Genomic DNA, 22,047 nt, shown 5'->3' with positions numbered 1-22,047 from the left:
GTGAGAGAGTGAGTGAGTGAGAGAGTGAGGTAGCACAGTGGGTGGCCAGAGGGAGACACCTAGGGAGCGATAGGAAGTGCGACCCCATAGGTAACGTGCGCTGTTATGTATGCAGCTCAACAGTGCACAGAGGAAAATATCTCGGAGAGCGAGTTAAGGTTAAGTTGGAGGTAAAAGCTTTTATTAGAGAAGCCATCAAGTATGAATTTATGTCATTCCCCCTAGCCCGCCAGTCTAATTGTCATACTGTGTGGACAGAGAACAATCTTCATTTCAGTATGATGAGCCTAAATAATTGAGAGAGTAGGCAAAGGTCTGAAACGACTGCTGGGTTTTTTTCAAAGGGAGGAACTGTCACCGATCACCTTGAGACAAGATTTATTTGTCCCAATCAGCGACTAGGCTTCTGCCTCCTGCTTTTAAATTCCACACTGTTAGGGAAACAAGCAGGGAGAGATAAATCACATATCTGTGTAAGCAACAGCAGCACACCACAGCTCTATCTCCTACATCAATAACACAGACACACAAAACAGGTCTTTAAAGACCTATCGCTCTCATTATCTGTGACACAGTGATCTAACTACCATTCTCTCTTCAAGGCTTTTCTTTCAATCTGATGTTTACAAACCCATATTTCATGTAAGGAAACATCAGTGGATGGAAGCAGACTCAGAGAAACATGTAAAAATGTTCTGTTCTGAAGGTTTTCAGTCAGTGTTCATGCTCACTATAGTTCTACATCAATTGATGGATTACTTAGATTTTTGTACAAAAAAATCCCTTGGATAGAATATAGAATATACATAAACACTGATTTAAAAGACATTGGATTGCCTTACTGCAGAGTGTTATACTGTCACATACTGTAATGTCCTCCTTACCTCTGTTCTGTGTTCAACAGATTTTGCCTGCATGCTGATGGACTAAATATAGAAGCCTATTTCTTAGATGATGTCCACAGTAATACTTCTCACACCCACCCCTTCATTAACAGTCTCCTATATATATATATATATATATATATATATATATATATATATATATATATATATATATATATATATATATATATATATATATACGCCATTTAGCTGACGCTTTTATCCAAAGCGACTTACATTGCAGTAAGTGCATACATTTCAGTATATATGTTCCCAGCAGGAATCAAAACCACAACCTAAGCGTTGTTAGCGCCATTCTCTACCAACTGAGCCATAGAGGCTATATCTAGTCAGAGGCTATATCTCAGTCACGGTATGTTATTTAGCAGTCCCTTCATTATGAAGTGTGAGGCCCAGTCTCTCAACCATGCCAGTCCATAGTGTTAATGCTGGTGTTCTCAAAGACAGAGATCGATATGAGTTCAACCCTTGTGGCATGTGTCTGTGCTGTGGCTGTGCCCTCTGTGCCCCCTGTGCCCCAGGCGCTCTGACTCTACGGTTACAGGACCACAGGGCCAGGGGGTGATTTAGCAGACTTTGCCTTTGCTTTGGTTACAATGGCCCAAAGTCAGTCCAAGACACACAAGATAAACCTCATCGATCCACATCCATTCTCAACAGAAAGTGGTGCCCTCGGTAGTATTGATCATTAGCTTGAATAAGTAACCTGCTCCAAATGCAGATATGGTATTCAGTTACAGTCCCGACTCAATGGGATGTCAGTTAAACAGAGAAAAATTGAAGTGATACAATGCCAGACATTGCAGCGTAATTGCTGTAGGAATTTCTCTCTCTCTTTTAAAAAATGATGGGCTATAACTTCAGGATAAATGATGACGATTAATGTCAGTTAAGCATGAAAGGGTCCTTAAGGATAAAGAGAAAGTTTAGGATTAAAGATTTATTTTCACACACACACACACACACACACACACACACACACACACACACACACACACACACACACACACACACACACACACTAAAACCTCTTAAATCTCATCTGCATTTAATCATGCAAATGCAAAAGTTTAAACTCACTATTCATCATTTAGATTAGCTATTGAAAATGATATTACATATTTGCATTTCATATGACCCCAGCTATGAGGTAAAGAAAAGTGAGAGAAATTGCAGGCATCCATTCTATCTCCAGTATCAATTACAGACTGGGCTTAGTAACTTTGCAGGGCAATTTGATTACTCTCATTTTAGTGGTTTGCGGGAAGGTTTAATTATATAGGCATTCAGAGGGCTTGCTTATACAAAACAAGCCCTCTGATGTATTTGTTAATGAAGGCATTTTCCCAGAATTGACTCTTGATAATGCCTGTGACCTTGATTATAATGAATGAAAATTGTCATGGCAAGTATTGATTTGAGGGTCTTCATTTCTCAGTTGTAGAGCCTTGTCCACACTATGAGGTGAAGGAACCGACAGAGAAAGCATTTAAGTTCCTGCTACATTTGCTGAAAATCAATAGAATTCCATTTACAAAGCAAAGGTGATTCAGTTAATTTGACCATGAAAATACCATTTTGAGTTGTCAGCCTGAGTTAATGACAAACAAAACAGAACGGAACAATGGTTATGATAACTGACATGGAATTAAATGTTTTGGACTCAAGCATCCTGCTGATAACTAACTGTACACTAATTGCAGTAAGGAGGTTCTGTAGATACACAACAGTAAACATGCAGATAGAAGGAAAGAACATAATTATACTGTTCATGTTTTATTGTAAAACGCTGCCACTTTTTTTTTATATAGGTTGTTTCTGAAATACACTCAACAGCTTGGTCCACTGCAGGAGTTTGCTTTTAGAGAAAACCCAAGTTGTTCACTTTGCACCTATCGTGTCTAAAAATAATTCAATAATGTTAGCAGCATTTAGCAGCTCTCATGAATGAAGGGAAGGAGTCTGGCACTGGATGTGTTTTTTATGTTGAATGGTTTCCTCTCAGCACCTAACCAAGACATTTAAATGAACAAGACCTTTAAAACATGCAGAAGGTCTGGACAGAACTCGTTTACCACATCTGGTTTCTTCAGTCTCTGGCTTTCACTGAGATTTTAGCTCCGCTTCCAGAGACTCACCAGAGACCTGTTAATAAAGCAGGTCCTCCATTATTGAAACAGCCAACACAACATCCAGGGTGAATATTTCCTTGCTCTGATTTATACTGTACTTTCAGAGACTGCACAGCTCTTACTCTTCCGAAACTGGTCTAACCAAGATCTCGACTTATTTAATTGCAAACTGAGTCCATATACACTTCACAAAAACAATGATATAAACCTGATATTGTGTGATTATTACTGTGTAAAGTATACAGTGTTTAAAATGTCTGCCTATCTCTATGGACCTAGGTAAAATGTCTGCCTATCTCTAAGGTTCTAAAGTAATTCAGTGTCAGCAGTGATCATTTAAATATGTGAGACAGGTTCCAGTATTGTTGTATTAGAACACACACACACATACACACACACAACCTGTGGTGTAATGGAGGCCTTGGGCCAGCATTTCTGATGCAGTCTGCGCAGGGGGGAGTGAGGAGAGCCAGCAGTAATCACAGCTCCCTCACTCTCCCCTATCGATAAGGGCCTGACAGGTTAACTCCCAAGGATGACGGGAGTTGTCTGTGTGTGTGTGTGTGTGTGTGTGTGTGTGTGTGTGTGTGTGTGCGCGTGTGTGTGTGGCTGAGCATGTGTGTGCGTTTGTGGCTGCGTGTGTGTGTGTGTGTGTGTGTGTGTAAGGGGGGTAGAAGAATTTATGGGCAGAGAAGTCTGCAGCTTGGTGGCTGTGGAGGAGAGTGACAGTGAGATGCAGAGATGTGTTGAGCAGTGGCAGTGTGGTCCTCTGGGCTTCAGGCTGATGGAATCAGCACGGGTAGACAGTGGCTCTGAGCCTGTCCAGCGCCCAGTCTGACGCCTCGCACCAAGGGCTGTATGAATAATTGCCTAATGTGGCAGAACTGAACTCCTGATATGCACAAGCTAGTGTCCTCCAGACAAGATCAACCCACGCAGCCTTTGCTTTTCATTGATGTATAATTGCTTCGCCCCCATCCGCCCAGTACCACAGAACTGGAACTATTCTATGGTCAGCATAGGGTTTTTTCTGTTGCTATGTACATTTTTGCCATATTTAGCTGTTCTGGATAAAGGGCTATATGCTCTGTAAATATTGCTGACATGATGGTTATGCCACTGATAGCAAGTACTCTGTAGACCTCTCTCTCTGCCCGAGCCCCACTGCGCTCAATTTGAGAAATAAACCAATTTGAATATGATACATGATGGAATAGCATGAGAGTAATGAGATCATATTGAAGATTGTATATTATATAGTTTTGCTGCTCTCTTAGGTTCTGATAATAGTTAATTGACCAATTCTGGTGTAATATTGAAGATATGAAGCGCTCATGGTCCATTGGGAATATACAGTATACTGTACCGCAAACATTAGAAAGTGTCCCATGTTGCCACTGTATACAGCTCCAATGTTGGAAACACATTTAATCAAAACATAAGAGACCTTTGGGGCAAATGGAGGATCAGAATTAGATTATTGTCTAATTCCATCCCTTTCTTTTGATCTCCCACTTTAAGAATGGTCCCATGCTGCACAGGTGAGAGAATCTGACCCTCTTTCTCCAGTAACCTTACTGTGCCATACACACACACACACACACACACACACACACACACACACACACACACACACACACACACACACACACACACACACACACACACCTCCTCATGAAGTCTGTCACAGCTGTGAATTATTCATCCAGCTCTATTTCAGGTCCAGATATCTGTCTATTGTTTGATTAACCTCCTGATCTGAGGGCTGAATAGGAATTCCTGCTCTGTGGCCGTCAATAAAACTCTGAGGGTGGCTGGCACTGTGAGTCTGCCCTGCCCTGGTCTAGCCTCTGATGGGAAATCAAAGCCCATCTGAACATTCTTACAAAACCACGCTTTGTGGAATGGCAGAGTTTATTCAGCTGCCCTATTCAATTTAAATAAGAAACATGAAATCCAATATACTGTATTTATCTAAAGGGAAAATATTGTTTTTCATCCACAGCTGTGTTTTTATTGTGAAAATATATTTTTAGACTGTGCTGTTTTGAAATGGTTTTCCCCCTGTCCAGTATGTCATGATCTACACGCACCATGTTCAGATTGCTACTCAATCAAAGAGGCTTAATCACCATCTTTGTAACGAAGTGGAGGCTGGTGGAGGTAGAAGTCGGAGGACAGGCTCATTGTAATATATGGAATGGAATGAGGAATGGTATCAAACACGATTTCTGCCTCTGCCACTGCTGTAACTGGGATGTCTTGCCGAAACAGACATTTTTGGATACTAGACATCCATTTCTATTAACATGAGAGAAACTGGCACTTATGAATTATTAATCTGCAGTTATTAGATTAGTGGTAAAAGCTTCCAGAGACACTCTGCGTCAGGAAACCAAGAACCCTGCAAAACTGTATCAGAATGAAAACAGATACTGCAGTGATCTAATCGTGCCCAATAGTGGAGCAATGGTTCCTGTTTCCAATGTTTTATTGATATCAGATATCTACAATATTCACCTTGACCTGAATTTTCAATCAAGCCTGTGAGCTAAAGAAAAGCTTGGACATTTTTACTCTTGGACATTTGTGCTCTGTGATAGAAAATGCATGCCTTTGTTGGAGACCAGCTGGGTATTGCTGGGCAGAATTGTCTCTGAGTTTGTACCATCATTATCTGTGAGCCGGTGTAAAGGCTTGTAGCCTGACCTGTCTGTCTTAAGCTTCTCTCCCTGGCAGAGTGCTCAAAGGCCAGAATCCTACCACAGTGATTACTGAGAGGGAGTAAGAGAGAGGGAGAGAGAGAGGGAGGGAGGGGTGGAGAGAGGCTTTCTGTCTGTTCTGTCAGACATCTCACCGGGGGTTGGTTTCTGCAGAGGAGACCTTCAGTACAGGAGTGAACATGAACCCACCTCTCTGTCTCTCTGTCTCTCAATCTTTCCTTTTGTCTCTCTATCTCTGTCTGTCTGTCAATCTATCTATCTATCTATGTATCTCTCTATCTATCTATGTCTGTCTGTCTGTCTGTCTGTCTGTCTGTCTGTCTGTCTCCCTCTCCCTGCTCTGTCCATATTCTCTAGCCCCTCAGTAGAACGAGGATTAGCCCTAGTTAAAGCTCTCCCAGTACTGGGTTGATCTCTGCCACAGTCTGACTCTCAGTCAGAGTCCACACTGTGATTATCTATTGACTAGCTACATATGAGGGGGAATACAGGTCACCTTTACTCTCCACATCCAAACAGGCAAGATGTTGTAAAAATTCTATATTTGGGTTTAAGATTTGAAGCTACATTTGTATCTCCGATGCTTATTATTATGATAATATTATTATAATTTCAGGCTCCATAGCACTGAGGATATGCAAATGTAGTGTGTCGGAGAAGAGTCAAGTCGGAAGTGGAGCCGGTCAGTGTGAGGGCTCTCAGCAACCTCAGGAAATGTGCCACATGAATTTCCCCTCAGCGAGCTCAGCATTGACCACAATAGGCTATAACTTAATAGGCAGAGAAGAAATTCCATTAGAAATGTGCATTCATGGAAAATATAGGTTTTAAGTATTTGTGGCAATGCACATTATTTTACATAGGGCAGCTTTTGTTTACTTTTTCTTGTAAGAATCACAGATAATATAATCAACCTCATTTTCTTGATGGTTGTGCTTGGGCCATAGTCCATTCACCTTGTTGCCTCAGGTCTAAACCTGATGCTAATGAAATGGCAAGAATGAGAACCAACCAACCCTGGTTTTATTGAGGATTGCAGTTGAGCGATCCTGATTTAGCATGGAAGGGAAGAGTGCCCCCTTCAGGTGTATTTAATTAGATGTTGATGAATAAAATCACTTTAGTAGCCTACTGTACCTCAGAAACCATAGAGGTGTGTGATAAAGCATTGCTGAGTTGTTTAGGGAGATGTTATCCTGGTGGACTCAGAGCCTTGTGTGATGGATTTGTCAGATTTTTGTTCTGTCCCTTCAATACCTCTCAGTGTGGGGAACTGGGGAGGTAGTGCCGTGCTTGACAAACCAATTCAACAGTATATCTGTGGTTGGATCTTTTGTAACACTCTTGGAGGCTCAGAGGAATGCGCCATATAATATTCCTTATGAAATAGGACAACTATCTGATGATTGTACCAGTATTTCTGTGCGTTTGTGCGTCTGCCCAAAGGATTACAGGATGATTGACAAAGTAAAACATTGAACCCCCAGGCTTATCAGGCTACCCCTCTATCATGAATAATATAATACATCTAATTCATAGTATAATTCATGATGACACAGCACAGCATGATGATGATGGTGATGGTGATAGTGATGATAACGATGACAACAAGGACAACAGTGGTGATGATGATGATTATCATAATGATGATGGTATGGGAGAGGTATGATGGGATTTGCCACAGTGAGGCTGGAAGGGAGCTTCCAGTAAAGTCATTGTGTAAAGTCAAGTCATACAGTAAAGTCATTGTGTAAAGTCAAGTCATACAGTAAAGTCATTGTGATGTGATATGATGTGTTCAGTACCATGTGAAGGTGCAGTCAGCATTGTTATTAATTCAGAGATTCTATGTAAAGACCGCCAAGTTTCCTGCTCCTAAGTCTCTCGGAGAGACCTTTGTTAGAAGTGAGGAAGAGAGCGTAATTAGACAGGGTTTTTTTCAGTGTCATGCTAATTGAATTTGTGTTGTCAAATTATAATGTCTAATTGGGCTGAAATTACAGGGCATACATCCGAACGACTGGGAATACAAAGGAAATGACATTACAAATGGGGTGTCCCACGTCCATGAAATGTTTGGTATTGTCTTTATTCATTTTTGATATGATAACTACACAAGTGAATTATTTATATATATAGATATATTTTGTAGATTGACTCCTGATGCCTACCTGCACTGTTTATAGAATGTATACCCATGCTTGTCCATTCATAGATTTACACCCACCTAGCTCCCACTTAAACCCTTGTTCTGTCCTGGTAAACAAACAGAAGGTCGAGTAGATGCTGTCCGTGGTGCTGAAATTAGGTGTTAGATCTCATTTAAGATAAACGGTAATTCAGATTAGACTGGAGATGGTTTAATTAAAAAGGCCATTCCCTAAGCTGCATCCTGTGTAGATTCTCCTGGAGGCAAAGTGTGCATTCAGCATTCAGTAGCTGCATGTATAACTTTGAGACTAACCTCCAAAATCATGTCTTCTCCTCTACGCTTACATGACCATGTTTGCTATCGTTGGTGTTGATTTTCTGCAGGCCGTAGAGAAAGGGCATGTTTAACTTGTTGGGACCGATGACCTTAATATGACAATTTACTGTATCTAAACAGCAAAATTATAGCACTGCATTCATATACAGTACAATGCAACTTTATTGCCTATTTTAAAGTCCCATTTATATCTTTCCAACAGAAAATGTTCTTACTTCCTTGAAAAGGAATAAGTGCTTGAGACGGTTCTGCCTGTCACTAGACACGCGCTGTGTTCAGCCAGTAAATGTCTCTGCTTACTGTTGTCACCATCCATTAAGTGGTTTCTTGTGTCCTAAACCAGACAGACTGTTCTGTGAGGCACAATTACTTTGTAATTGCTTGTGCCATAAGTGTCACTGTCTGTCCGTCTATGTGTTTTGTCTATGGAACTCTGGAGCTCTGAGGAATCCTGCTCTCCCTCACTTGGCAGATTGTAATACATGTTTGTGGTTGGCGAGACTATTGACCATTGGCCATTGGAAACCCTGCTACTTGTAATGTATGTTTAATTGTATTTTCACATGTACACATATTCACACATGCAGATGTCAGTGCCTTTCATTTGACAGTTCACAACTGTCACTGAGGTTTCCCACCGAGAAGGAAGGGATGGCATGTGTCTCTGTTGAAGGGCAGTTTTTCTCCTTGTTGTTATCTGCCAGTACAAGCACTTTCAGTATGCGCACCATGTCAAGTGCCGTGGATGCCAGATTCCTGACAAGCAAATGAAAGGGCCCCTCGTTCTTCTTGTTTCTTCCCAGGTGACACACACTGTCCCCATTCCGTCACCATCAGAAAGCTGAACAAGATGCTGAGAAACTCAAAAAATGCTCCATTATGGGCTGCCAGGGGGAGCGCAGACACCATTAGGGAACGATATCGGTTACAAATAATGCATGTCTCCAGCCCTGTGTTCATCTTGTCGGAAAGAGGAGGCGAAGTCGCAGAGATGTACAGATGCACCGGAGAGCCGTTGCAGGCTGCAGTCTCCTCACTCTGGCAGACCAAGGGCATATGAGGAGCAGAGAACAGCAAGGGCATCTTAGCTACTGTGCAGCAGTTTTCTGTATCGTATCTTGTAACATTTTCACTCCTCACTCTATAGCTTATTGAAATAAGGTCTTGGTTAATGCTTCACTCTCATGATGACATATTTTAGTTACCATATTTCATAGTATCATATGTAGATGTCCTGCGGTCTGCATATTTTACCATATGTTTGTAAATGCAGAGGCAAATGAGAACAGACAGACTGTCTTATTCACAGACCATCTGCATAGTTAGAGAGAGAGATGGTCTTCCCAGTAATTACTTAAACGATCCCTGCGGTCCTTAATAACAGCAGTCATGCAAAATGACACTGATAATGCCAGCGGTAAGGTTATTGAGACTCTCCTATAAGGATACATTGTGAGACTAGAAGCCAGCTGTATCCTCAGTATCTACAGAGCGAAACAAGACAGTCACGATGAACTTTTCTAACTGGCCACAAATGTGGTGTCGAAACCCCTGTGGTCATTTTGTGTTCTCTGCCATTACAGTTAATGACTGTTAAGCACTGAAGAAACCTCACAAAGCCCACTCAGCAGTTTTCTCATAAGTTGCCATCTTAGTAGCCTACAGCATCACCTGTAGCTATTGCTTTATTAGATAGGTTTGTGATGTGTAAGCAGATACTGTAACAGATGTACTGTAAGGTAATTTAGTGGGCTGTAATGAATATATTTGTCGCACTGCCAAGAGTGGAAAGCCCTTACTTACTGATCACTGTCATTTCCTGTAGTGGAAGATCATCTGGGCAGAAAGAACCAGAGAGAGTGACAGAAATCAATTACCCACTGGCTCTCTTAAGAACATGAACATATTAAGAATGGGGGACGGGGGGGCGGGGGGGTGTATGAGATAAGCATAGCATGTGTCTGGTTGTTTTAGAACTTCATACTGTAACCAAATAGGTGAATGATTGCAGGGATTTGTAGTAAGTCATTTTCTCCCAAATTGGAATGAAAAGGCAACGCTGAGTTGATAATAGCTCTTCCAGTTTTAGGAGTGTAATGATGTTCAGATTGAATCTCAAAACTCCTGACGGCTCACTCTTTTAGTTGCAAGATGCCATTAAGTCCTGAAGCATTTATGTCTTTTTAATGGAGGAGCTAAATTGCCCTCATACGCAGTGGTTTTTGTGCAAATGAAAACCTTGCTGACGACTGGGGTATGAATGTCAAGCATAGCGCTAAATGTTCCTTGGCGCAGTCTGGGCTACGGGCTACTGCCTTCAGATCCTCACTGATGACCATGAGTCAGAGACCAGTGATCACCATCAGGAGAAGACATGGACATTTCATGGAGGAATTGCAGATGTACTGTATACAGAAGGATGCCCCACAGGAATTCTGTTAAACAAAACATTCTTGAGTATTGAAATGTAGCTTGTCAAACTTAGTTATCCACCGCAAGAGCAAGCCAGACTTTTCTCCTTTTTGCTATAGCATGGGTTCTGTGTTTCTGCAGGATGGTTGTCTGGCTTGACATTATCATTTTTCCCATTATCAGATCTAATCAAGATTTGAATGTGGAGCACAGTCAGCATGAGAGAAAGCCTTTCTCCTCAGAGTAGAATGAAATCCCAATAGGATGTAGCTCATCTATCAAGGAAACAAGCACTTGAGACAGCTGTGCCTCACTTGGCTGGTATCATAGCAACATGGTTTCTATTTCCATTGTGTGACCTCCATGTTTCCCTGTTGAGTTCACACAGCCTAACTCCAGTCTCCACCAGACAGTCGTTTTACAGAAAAGATAAATTTGAAATGAATGTGTGCTGCCTGCCTACTGTATCCATTAATGAATAGACCATGTCTCATATTCCCACCCTCGGCTTCCAGTACATCTACTGTAACAGGATCAATATCCACGGGAGGAAGCCTGTACTCACACTGTGGTCATACTAGATAAAATCCACACACACACAAACAGACACAAACACACACACACACACACACACACACACACACACCTTATTATTTTGTCAAATGCTAATTGTGTTGTGTCTCTGCCATTGGATGGACTAAAAATACTTACATTGGATGATAAAAAAAGGTTGGCAGAAACCATGTTGCTATCATGTTTTGGTATCATCATTCATCAAGATCCACCATAGACAAAAAAAAAATGTACATTATGATATTCTGTATTATCTCCAAGCCTTCACATAGCACAAGCCTGCACTGTTTTCCTACTCAGAGTACATGGCCTTGAAAAAATAGAAATGCACAATGCATCTTCTTTACTCTGCGATAGGTACTGATTCTCTTGTAGTGTTTATTTGCCAGCATGTTCCACTTACTTAAACAAGAGAAACAGCCAACTTTGACAACATCTGTCCTTGGCAATACCGGAGGCTGAACTGATAAAATGATAAAAGATTGCAGCTCCTGGTGTGTAGCACATTTCTGTGAAGGTTATTTCCTTTTTTCTCAAGGGACTGGAAATTGAAACTTTCTCCATAGGCTGTGGTGTAATTGCATTGTTTGCACTGGCTATAGTTCAGTGTTTTTCTCTGGGTGTTCTTTTTGGATTCAACATGATCATGCCACATGCACTAATTGCAACGATCATACAGCAATTGGACTGCTGTAAATATTGTAACTTTTGAGTGCATAATTAAATATAGTCAATGATGCAGGTCAAATTGCTAATGATAGAAATGAGGGCCTGCTTTCCTGCTGTGCAGCTACAGTTGTACTAGTATGATGTCATTCACCCAGCGTGAAGTTGGATGATCAATCTGTAGACCATTCAATTATGTAATTTCACTGGTAACCTACATGAATTCAATGTAATACAAACAATCAGTGATGACAATTTTTATGTGATGATTTGACACATTTTGAAGAATATTACTGGATACAATCTGATCATAATTTGTGTCCTCATTGTGCCTCACTGTTACAAAGGCATTCACGTGCATGAGCCACTGAAGAGACGCAAACAGTAAAACACTGGCATTGCAATTCAGCAATTAAATCCTAAAATGATCTCATGTGATATGAACAGTACAAGGTTTATTTGAAGTGGGACCGGAGCAAGAGGCAGTATTTATAGTAAATTACCTTAGGCTACAGGGCTGCATTAATACTGAAATTATATTTTGGAACCACGCCAAGCAATCTCCAGGGAGGTGCTTCAAGCAGGCCAAAGACAAGGTAGCAAGAGTTTTTCTCTCACATCTAGCTATAGGACTCACCACAGCCAGTGTGTCCTGTTCCATGCGGTTACAACAGTGCGGTCTGTGCTTTTCTCACTCCTGCTGGGAAGCAGATTTCTCCCTCAGGAGTCCTCTCACTCCTTAATGAGACAATGACATGACAAGCAAGAGGGCACTCCCTGTCCTCTATAGAAGCTTTTAAAGGGACACTGCCAGATAGGATGTACTGTATACAGCAATTCAAACCTTACCAAGCTTGCATAGTTTCTCTATGTGTCCCAAGCCGTTGAGTGTGTAGACCGATGTCAGTGAGCGCACAGCATCTTGAAAGTGAATGCAGTGTTCTTTGGGCTGAGGAGAAGTGCTCTTGAGGACTCGGAACAGCAGAAGTTTAGCCCGGGGCAGCACCAGCGGCATACCCCAATTCCCATAACGTCCTGCTGTGGTCTGGTAAGGCCTGACATGATCTGATGCTTAGAGGTACTCAGATCATGTCAGGGGGTAGTTGGATAACAGAGGCAGATGCTGCTAGGATGGCTGAATACATTAATAGAGTCAGTATTGGAAGGAGGTAACAGCAGGTGATCCTCTCAATGAGGGGCAAATGAGCAAGCATTATTGTACTTTTATGATACACTCTGATAAAAAAATAAAATAAAAAAGATTCTACTGTTCCTAGAACTGAGAAGGGTGTTCAGCTTGTCCCTGTAGGAGAAACCTTTGAATGACCCTTTTGGTGCCATGTGGAAAGGGTTCAACATGGAACCAAAAACTTTCTTCAAAGGGATAAGTTGAGGAATCTCTTTTTCCTTGTTTTTCTATAGCATGCATGACTGTAGGCGTGACTGTATGATAGTGTTGCTTGTGTGTGATACTATACAGTATGTGTAACATTGTAACATTATGTTGATATTACTGACTCTGTGAGGTGCCATACTGAAGAAAGTGATGATGAAGTTGATAACTGAGAATTTATTCTTCACAGGATGTCTCTTTACATTTGCATTTGGATTTGATTATGCCTTGATCCAAGTATATATATGAAACACTCATGAGGGCATATTTGAAGCATTCTTGATACAAATCTGGTGATATCAATAATGAAGCATGCATAAGCTACAGTAATTGATCGTGTCTCTACTATCCAGAATGATAAAAATGAATACACAGTCCCAACTGTCAGCACAGTTTCTTTATTAAGAATTGATTTCTCCTCTCCTCAAACAGATTGCAGTGGATCACATTTTCTCTGCTATTGATTTCAGGTAGAACAAGCTGTGATCTTGGGTGGGGCCCACATACAGTATCACACTAAATGTGTTTGTCCGGGTGGAATCAAAATGTCTGCTTGAGCTGGGGGGTTTTTCTGCATTGCAGTCTAATTATTATTGTATCTCCTGTAACCAAGTCTTTTCAACAGCCAAATCTAAAAAGAAATTGTATTAAAAAGAGAGAGAGCTTCAGAGTCCTGACTGTCTACAGTAATGTCCAAATGCCACTTGAGAGAGAAAGAGAGAGAGAAGAGAGAGAGAGAGAGAGAGAGAGAGAGAGAGAGAGAGAGAGAGAGAGAGAGAGAGAGAGTGGAATCAGAAGCGTTATTAATGTGACAACCTTTAAAGGAAAGGTTTGGGATCCTGAGGGAGCGCTGATGTCTGTAGGACATGGAGGGGAAGCTGTATAGAAAAGGCAGGAGACAAGCGAAGTGCAAATCTACATGAAAAACATTTCCTCAGGTAAAACTGCTTTCATAGGGAGTCTCCATGGCTATTTGACATCAAAGAGCTGGTGTTGTGAATGGTCACCTTGCTAGATGCAAAATGTCATTCATTGATTCAATTGTGTTGAATTTATTAAGATGACAAATTTGACAAAGTTGAGTACAGTATGTTTTTTACTTGTGCTCCAATAACATGGAGATAACAAAGGAGTCACAGAATGACCCCAGATGCATTTCATAATCAAGTTATAGAATTATATATGAAATGCTAAAACATCATTTGATGTCCTAAACATTAACAAGTTCTCTAACCGTTGATACAGTATACAGAACAGTTAAAGCTTGATTTTGTAATATCATTCCCACTCTAATGACTAGCATGACTGTGCCAGGAGTCTCCAAGTCAGACTGCCTTTGAGTAAAAGGCTCCAGCACAGGGGATCTCTTTGACCCCTGCCACACTGCTAGGCAGCCTGTGAACTTCTGAGAAACTGAGCAAGCTTCAGATGGAGCGCTGGGTTTGAGCATTCGCCAGGTCGAAGATGAAACAGAGTGCGCACACATCTGAAATGGCCTCCAGCTCTCCAGGCCACTGAAGCTCTTTGCATATTCATCCTATTAGACGATGCAAGGCAGAAACAGGTGTTGAGCAAGTTTAATCAGCCACACAACATGAAGTTAGATTCAGCACACACCAAACTATTCCCTCTCTAATTCCGGCAGACTGCACAGAGCTAATAAACAAAGCGATCAAAGCCGTTGTTTCTAAACCGTGTGTCAAACAGACAAGGCGGCGTGGAGAAATAGAGCAGATTGGGAGAACCTCGAGGGAAACATATCAGAGACAATTGCTTCGAAACAACACTGTGGAGATCTCCGTTACACAAGATCAGTCAGCCTCACACAGCAACAGTCAGCCTCAGTGTAGTTTCTGGAGAAGGTCTACCTTTACTTATTGATTGTGTACAGTGTTAGCCATACTGTACTGTAGCATACTGTACAATCCTGAAAAGTTCTCCACAACTCCTATCAGACAGCTCTGTACTTGTTTCATTCTCGCCTGTTTGGTCCACCCTCAGACATCTGCTACAGTAACCTCCCCACCCTTCTGTAGCTTGATAAGTGAAGCCAACTTCTCCGCCCCTGTGAAGACCATGTGCTGAGGCTAAATGTATAGTGTCCTTTTTAGTAGCCTGCAATCATGGGGGGGCAGCGGGCTGAAATCATGTCATTGAGGTTAATTACAGGCAATTAAAACCCAGTTGGCGGTTGAGCTGACACTGGGCTGGGATGAATGGTGGTTTACAGGCTGTTCAGATGGGCCACTCTGTGTGCTGCATGGGAGAGTTGGGGGAGGAAGGGGCAGGTCAGTGTCAAATGTCCTGTGGTGTTGTGGCAGTCTCTTGTCCTTGACACTCACAGCACTCATCTGATCTGCCAGGGTTTAGTTAAGGAATCTGATGAGAGAGAGACAATAACAAGTCCTCAGCTATAGCAGAGCAGCTACCAGTGACAGTGAATGACACTCTCATTTTCTCCAGCTTCTATTGTGAATGGAATTGTTAAAAATGTGCCATATTCAGTCTTGATTGTAATTCTTATTCAGACGATATTCAATAGCTGAGTCTTGACATTTTTATAATTATAACTTTGATGTATTTGGCAATGCCAATTTAACACTTTTTAATAAAAGTTGAACTACGTCCATTTTACTGTGAGCTCAATTCCTTCCGGCTTTCTCCTCCCCTTATTTTACATTTGAATCCATATGTTCTCCCATTCCTCTTCCATCTCATCTTAATGACCCGTAGTTAGAGAATGCTCCAGTTGAGTTGTGCCGCTGCTTCTGAGACGAGCATTCTGGAGATGACTGAGATGCAATATGCTTCCCATCCATTATTGATCCATGATTAAGCGCAGTTCAGCAGGGCTCTACACTTAAACACTTTAAGTGGGTTGGGAGATCTTGGCAGAGAGAGATGTGTCTCTGTCTTCTGGTTTCCTTACACAGCATCTGAATGATGTCTTGCTGTTAATCACCCTCTGTTTATCCAATCACAAACACTAATCAAAAGAGAGACATCATCAGCATACATGTAAACTAACTTTGTATGATTCTCATATAGAAGACAACAACTGCCAGCTACATGTCTGATTGTGGATGACCACTATAAGAGTGATTGATTATTAAAAGAAGATGGAGGTAGCTAGCTAGCTAGCTATGTAGCTACATCTGTGGCATGCAGGGCGAGGTTCTATGAGACGGCTCAGCAGACACTGTGATGCTGATGTGCTGTGACACTGATGGCACACACAGATGACCTTTGGGCTGTTGAGCGTGCTCAGACAACACTTGCTGCATGTGTTTATGTCCCTGAGACAGCCTAATGAGGATGTGTCTGCAGCCAGCCAGCTTGCCTGCCCACTCCAGGAGGAAGAGGAAGAGCAAGGATACAGATGCTGCCAGCGGGGCTTTAATCACAGCTTACTGCCTGACACTGCACTGCCATCCCACCGGGGCAGAGAAGGGTGCTATGCTCACCACCCACTGCAGCTCTGCTCTGCACCCACACTACCAGCATAACAAAGGCATTCAGTGTCACAGGGGCACAATTTAACTATTTGGGTGTATTCTCTGAAACTTTTTCCCTTCCAAGATCATAATCATTTTGTTGTTTTGTGGAAGCATTGTGGAAAAGCTGACCATTACTTTATTTTTATATTGCTTATTATATTGCATTTTTAAACGCTCAGGAGCAAACACACCTATTCAAATTATGTTCTATGTGGCCTTAACACCCCCCTAATAAAGCTGAATGTCAGTTACTGTAATAGTAATACACTAAAACCATAATGTGCCGTGTTGACATTTTATGGTCACTGGAGAAAAACAATCCAACAAGGGGAAAAGTACTGCTATTGTAGTTGCCCTATTTTGGTGTGCTTTGTGCGTCCAGTCCCTTTCATAGAGTAGATCTTCAAAAATGTTGAATTCTAAAATTCCAGTGAGTGGTGTGTTCATCCAGGCTGTGACTATAATCATGACTATGGCACAATCTCAGTACTTATTTTTTTTGACAAACAAGGTCTGATAGGACAGGACAGACAGGGATATAAATAGAATGGCTAGTTGTCAGAGCATAATATATGGAACAGAACATTCTCCTTAGAGTAAAACAATGACCAGAAAGTAGTTCTAGATTCTTACCCTTGAGAGAGAGAGAGAGAGAGAGAGAGTGCACGTGTGTGTGTGTGTGTGTGTGTGTGTGTGTGTGTGTGTGTGTGTCTGTGTCTGTGTCTGTGTTTGTGTGCGTACATGTATGAGTTTTTGTGTACAGAGGAGCTGTGGCTCAGAGCAGCTTTGGAGTCAGTGTGAAGTCTCAGCGGCATACTCCACTTTATCCGGCCGGTCTGTTCTCGGGTCACATCAGAGTGCGTCCCCATTAAATATTTAATGGGGAGGACGTCACCTTGGGGAGGCCTGCCTGGCCAACACCTACCTCATTGCTGCCTTCTACCTGAGGCTGTGCATGTTGACCTACAGTACCTGTGGTCCAGGAGGCTGATCGATTTCCTTTGAAGTTGTCAGCCTTGTGGTGATATAGCAGCTTTGGTGTTTTTGTGAACAGACAGCTCTCTTACTAAATCTACTGAGCAAAATGTTACGATATCAAGGGACTTCTTATCAACTCTGACATTGTGACATGGAACTGAACTATATGGTCAGTATGAATTCTAATGAGTGGTTTGCTGAGAATAATCAACACAGTGTGTGGACAATCATTTCCCACTGTCAAACTCCTAATTACTGGTCTGGATTCTGCTGAATATTCTGCAGTTTTCCTGTAGCCATTACTGAGTTCCAGAAACGTCCTCTCCTTTGAATGTCCTTAAGTTGCACTGCAGAAAACTGATGAATTGAAATGGAGCTTCCTCGTTTGTCTTCCATGTTCAGTGGCTGTCCTTAGGCTTACAAGGATTGAGGAGATAGTCACTCTCTGGAGGAGAGGCAGTAGTGTGTATAAAAAGAATATCTCTCATTTAACAGCTCCTCTCCTTCAAAATGCTACCAGGATACATATTTCTCCCCTCAAAAGTGTAGCTGGATTTGGCAACTGATGAGTGAAATACCTGATTAGGACTGTAAAGTACTTGCAAAAACACAAACATGTCCCACAAAAATGCATCCTTATTCAAAAATATTAGAAGGTACAGGAATGGATCAGATGTTTTATACATAGGTTTTGTTGTATGCATCATTGCCATATGTCATTAATTCCTCTGTATTTCTGTGTTGTGAAACTCTATCATTATCTACACTAGCACAGTGTGACCAAAGACAGCAACAAAGACCTCTATAACACCTACATGTTTGTTGACATCACTTCTCTTTGATATACTGTAGTAGTTTTATGTTCAAGGACATTCGGGAAAAAAACCTATCTCTGATAAACTATTTACTGCAAGTTTCAGTTTCCGTTGGTAATTAGCATCCAACCTTGAAGTATGACACACATCGTCAAGGAAGTCACCATCTGTCACTACAATACTGAGGTGAGCAGGCGTGTGTGTTGTTGATGTGTTCACAGCTGTTTGACTGCGTTTGTTTTGGCCTGCAGGAACTTCTACTACATCACCATGCTGCGCGACCCCGTCTCCCGCTACCTAAGTGAGTGGAAGCACGTGCAGCGCGGTGCCACCTGGAAGACCTCCCTGCACATGTGTGACGGGCGTTCGCCCACCCAGGACGAGCTGCCCACCTGCTACAGCGGGGACGACTGGTCGGGTGTCACCCTGACAGAGTTCATGGACTGCCCCTCCAACCTGGCCAACAACAGACAGGTGCGCATGCTGGCCGACCTCAGCCTGGTGGGCTGCTACAACCTGACCTCCATGAACGAGAGCGAGCGCAACAACATCCTGCTGGGCAGCGCCATGAACAACCTGAAGAACATGGCGTTCTACGGCCTGACCGAGTTCCAGCGGAAGACGCAGTACCTGTTTGAGCGGACGTTCACCCTGCGCTTCATCTCCGCGTTCACACAGATCAACAGCACGCGCGCCGCCAACGTGGACCTGAGCGAGGCCGTGCGCAGCCGCATCGAGGAGCTCAACTTCCTGGACGTGCAGCTGTACGAATACGCCAAGGACCTGTTCCTCCAGCGCTTTCAGTTCACCCGGCAGCGTGAGCACCAGGAGGACCGCTTGAAGAGGCGTGAGGAGCGGCGCTGGCTCCGAGAGCAAAGGGAGCAGAGCAGGGCCTCGCTCCCCAAACGCCGGAGGGGTGAGGGTGTGGACGGGAAGGGGGGCGAACCCACCACCACCACTGAAGACTACACCAGCCAGGTGGCCCGATGGTGAGGTCATAGTGAGGTCACACTCCTGAGCTAATCATACAGAGAGGCCACTGGAGATCACCTATAGGACAGTATCACAAGTTACGCTATCTCTCCCGCTCTCTCTCTCTTTCTCTCTCTTTCTCTCTCTCTCTCTCCTTCTCTCTCTCTCTCTCTCTCTCTCTCTCTCTCTTTCTCTCTCTCTCTCTCCTTCTCTCTCTCTTTCTGTCTTTCTCTCTCTCTCTCTTTCTTTCTCTCTCTCTCTCTCTCTCTCTCTCTCTCTCTGCTTCAGTGTGATCCGAGCGCTCTGCTAAAGTTTCTTTCTGGTCATGAAACTGCCAAGTCTGTGAGTCTCACAGCAGCTCTGCCTTGGAGTACCCTTTGGTGTCTTAAATCTTCAAATGGATGGTTTTAATTGATTTCTTTGTAATGGTTTGTTTTTTGCTCCTTTGCTTCCCTGCCTTGGTTATTTATTATCACGCAGATTGTGATAACTCTTAAAGACAGTAAATGAAGCTTAAAGAAGACACAATCAAAAGAAGCTGCTTGTACCGTAATGGGGACTCTCAATGTCAAGGGGTATCAAGGGATATCAATCACTGTTTTTTGTGGCAACTTGCAGGAATATTTAAGTTGAAAGGGGAAACAATATAAAAGTGCTGATTGTTGCATGTCGTGTGTCCATATTATATTTGAGACTGGTTCGAGGATGGAGTGTTCCTTCCAAAAGAAATGATGAGAGCCAAAGAACCGTATACTTGCTTCTATAAATAGTACTTTTTCGTTGACTTACAGTAATGTTTTGTAAATGAAGCCGTCTCATAAATTAAGAAAAATGTGATCTTATAATTGTATTTTCTTTTACTGTAACCAAATATACTGTAAGTACAATCTTTTGATTATTTCAGATATTGATTACAGTGCAATATTTGCTTTAATTGGGTGCAATATTGAGTGTGACCTTTTCACATTTTCAACTTTCAAAAGCCTTTAACTTTCCAAATTCAGAGGCACTGCTATTCCTGTTCAGCTGCTATCTGTGTATGTTGGAATGTGAAGTCAATCATAGACCCACAAAAAGAGGATTACTCACTGAAGCAAATCAGCCTTTTTTCTATTCTGCCCTGACCAAACTTATGACATTCGGCTTTCACATCACAAATGGAAAAAATACTTAAGGACCTTTACCATAAAAATGTTGTTACAACAATTTAAGCTTGTATTTTTGAAGCAGGTTTCTCCAGAAGGTCTAGATAAAGATTGGGTTAATACTCTAGGTGATGAAAGAGGTCAGTGTGGCTGGTGTACAGACTGACTATGAATGAGGTGATCAACATTCTGCCCTCGTGCTCTGTCCCGTCACACTGGCTGGTTTTACATGTTTGTGAAGCCCACGCCAACAGCATTGTGGGGTGAGGCGAGTTCTTATGCCAGCAGAGTGCCAGTTTGATAGCACCAGAAGCATGCAGTGTATTCCTTTAGGAGGGAGATGAAACATCTCCCATCTGTTTGATAGTTCCAGTAAACAGGTAACTTCTGAAAGGTTTAATTTGTCTTGAAGGCTGTGACAGTGTCAGGTTTGCTAGATATTTAAAGAATCTGTTATGACTGAAGATCTATAGTTCATTTCAAAAAGTAAACTGTCATGAAAAATTGTAAAAAGTAATTTGTCCCTGTTTTTGTTCCACATTTGTTTATCCAGTCTTTATTCTGTTTGGTCACTGTCATTGACTAATATACATTATCTTTGAATGCAATGATTTGATACATAAGAACTGAATACTTTAGTTACAATATGTCTGACCTATCCAATTAGTTGAATCAGTGTAACAAAAAACTATCATTATTTGAGCTATTCAAATTTGTGTGCGTGTGTGTGTGTGCATTGTATATTGATCACAGGTTTGCCTATAATATTGATCAGACAACAGACTCATGTTCAAATCAAATCAATCATTCATACATAACCATTAGTGTAATATCTTTTTAATTTCTCTTTCACATGGTTTGCACTGTGCTGTGAAGAAAACCCCCTGCCAGAACGACAGCTTATTTTCTTGTAGTTGTTATATCCTCAAACTTAGTGTGAAATGTATATTGACTCATCTCGTCTGGAAAGTCTGAATATCTGAAAATTATTATCCTCTCAGACCATGGTGTTAATTAAGTGATGAAACTCAGACTAAAAAGGAAATGTCACTCTATAGATATTGTACTGCCATCCCCCAAATCCTGAGACATGCCATGTTGTGAAAAAGTGATTTGAATAAACGTCAATGGCCACTCAACTGCACATCTCTGAGGAACAGGTAATCTTGTATTTATTCATTGCAAAACAGATAAAAGGTTGGTATTTACCATCAGTCTGATGAGTGAAGAGGACTTTCTAAATGTATGAATCTGTATGTTCCTGTTCAAATTATTGTGATGTATGAAGGAAAGTGTTGATGCCATTTGACGTGTCATACTTTTATCTGCAATTCTTTTGTCATATCTG

General features: G+C 41.9%; 1 protein-coding gene across 1 annotated transcript in view; it reads left to right on the top strand.

Annotated features, from left to right (window-relative positions):
- hs6st3b (heparan sulfate 6-O-sulfotransferase 3b) overlaps positions 1 to 19,575 on the top strand; it is a gene marked incomplete at both ends in the record, with an annotated part of 46,468 nt that extends 26,893 nt beyond the window's left edge. Inside the window, one exon of the mRNA XM_083681489.1 lies at positions 18,834 to 19,575. Coding sequence (XP_083537615.1) covers positions 18,834 to 19,575 — 742 coding nt within the window. The remainder of the gene's footprint in view (positions 1 to 18,833) is intronic.
- Positions 19,576 to 22,047: the final 2,472 nt, after the last annotated feature.

This window comes from Argentina silus, assembly GCF_951799395.1.
Source record: "Argentina silus genome assembly, chromosome: 12".
In the NCBI taxonomy this organism is placed as follows: Eukaryota; Metazoa; Chordata; class Actinopteri; order Argentiniformes; family Argentinidae; genus Argentina; species Argentina silus.
This window is presented reverse-complemented; position numbering and strand designations above follow the sequence as displayed.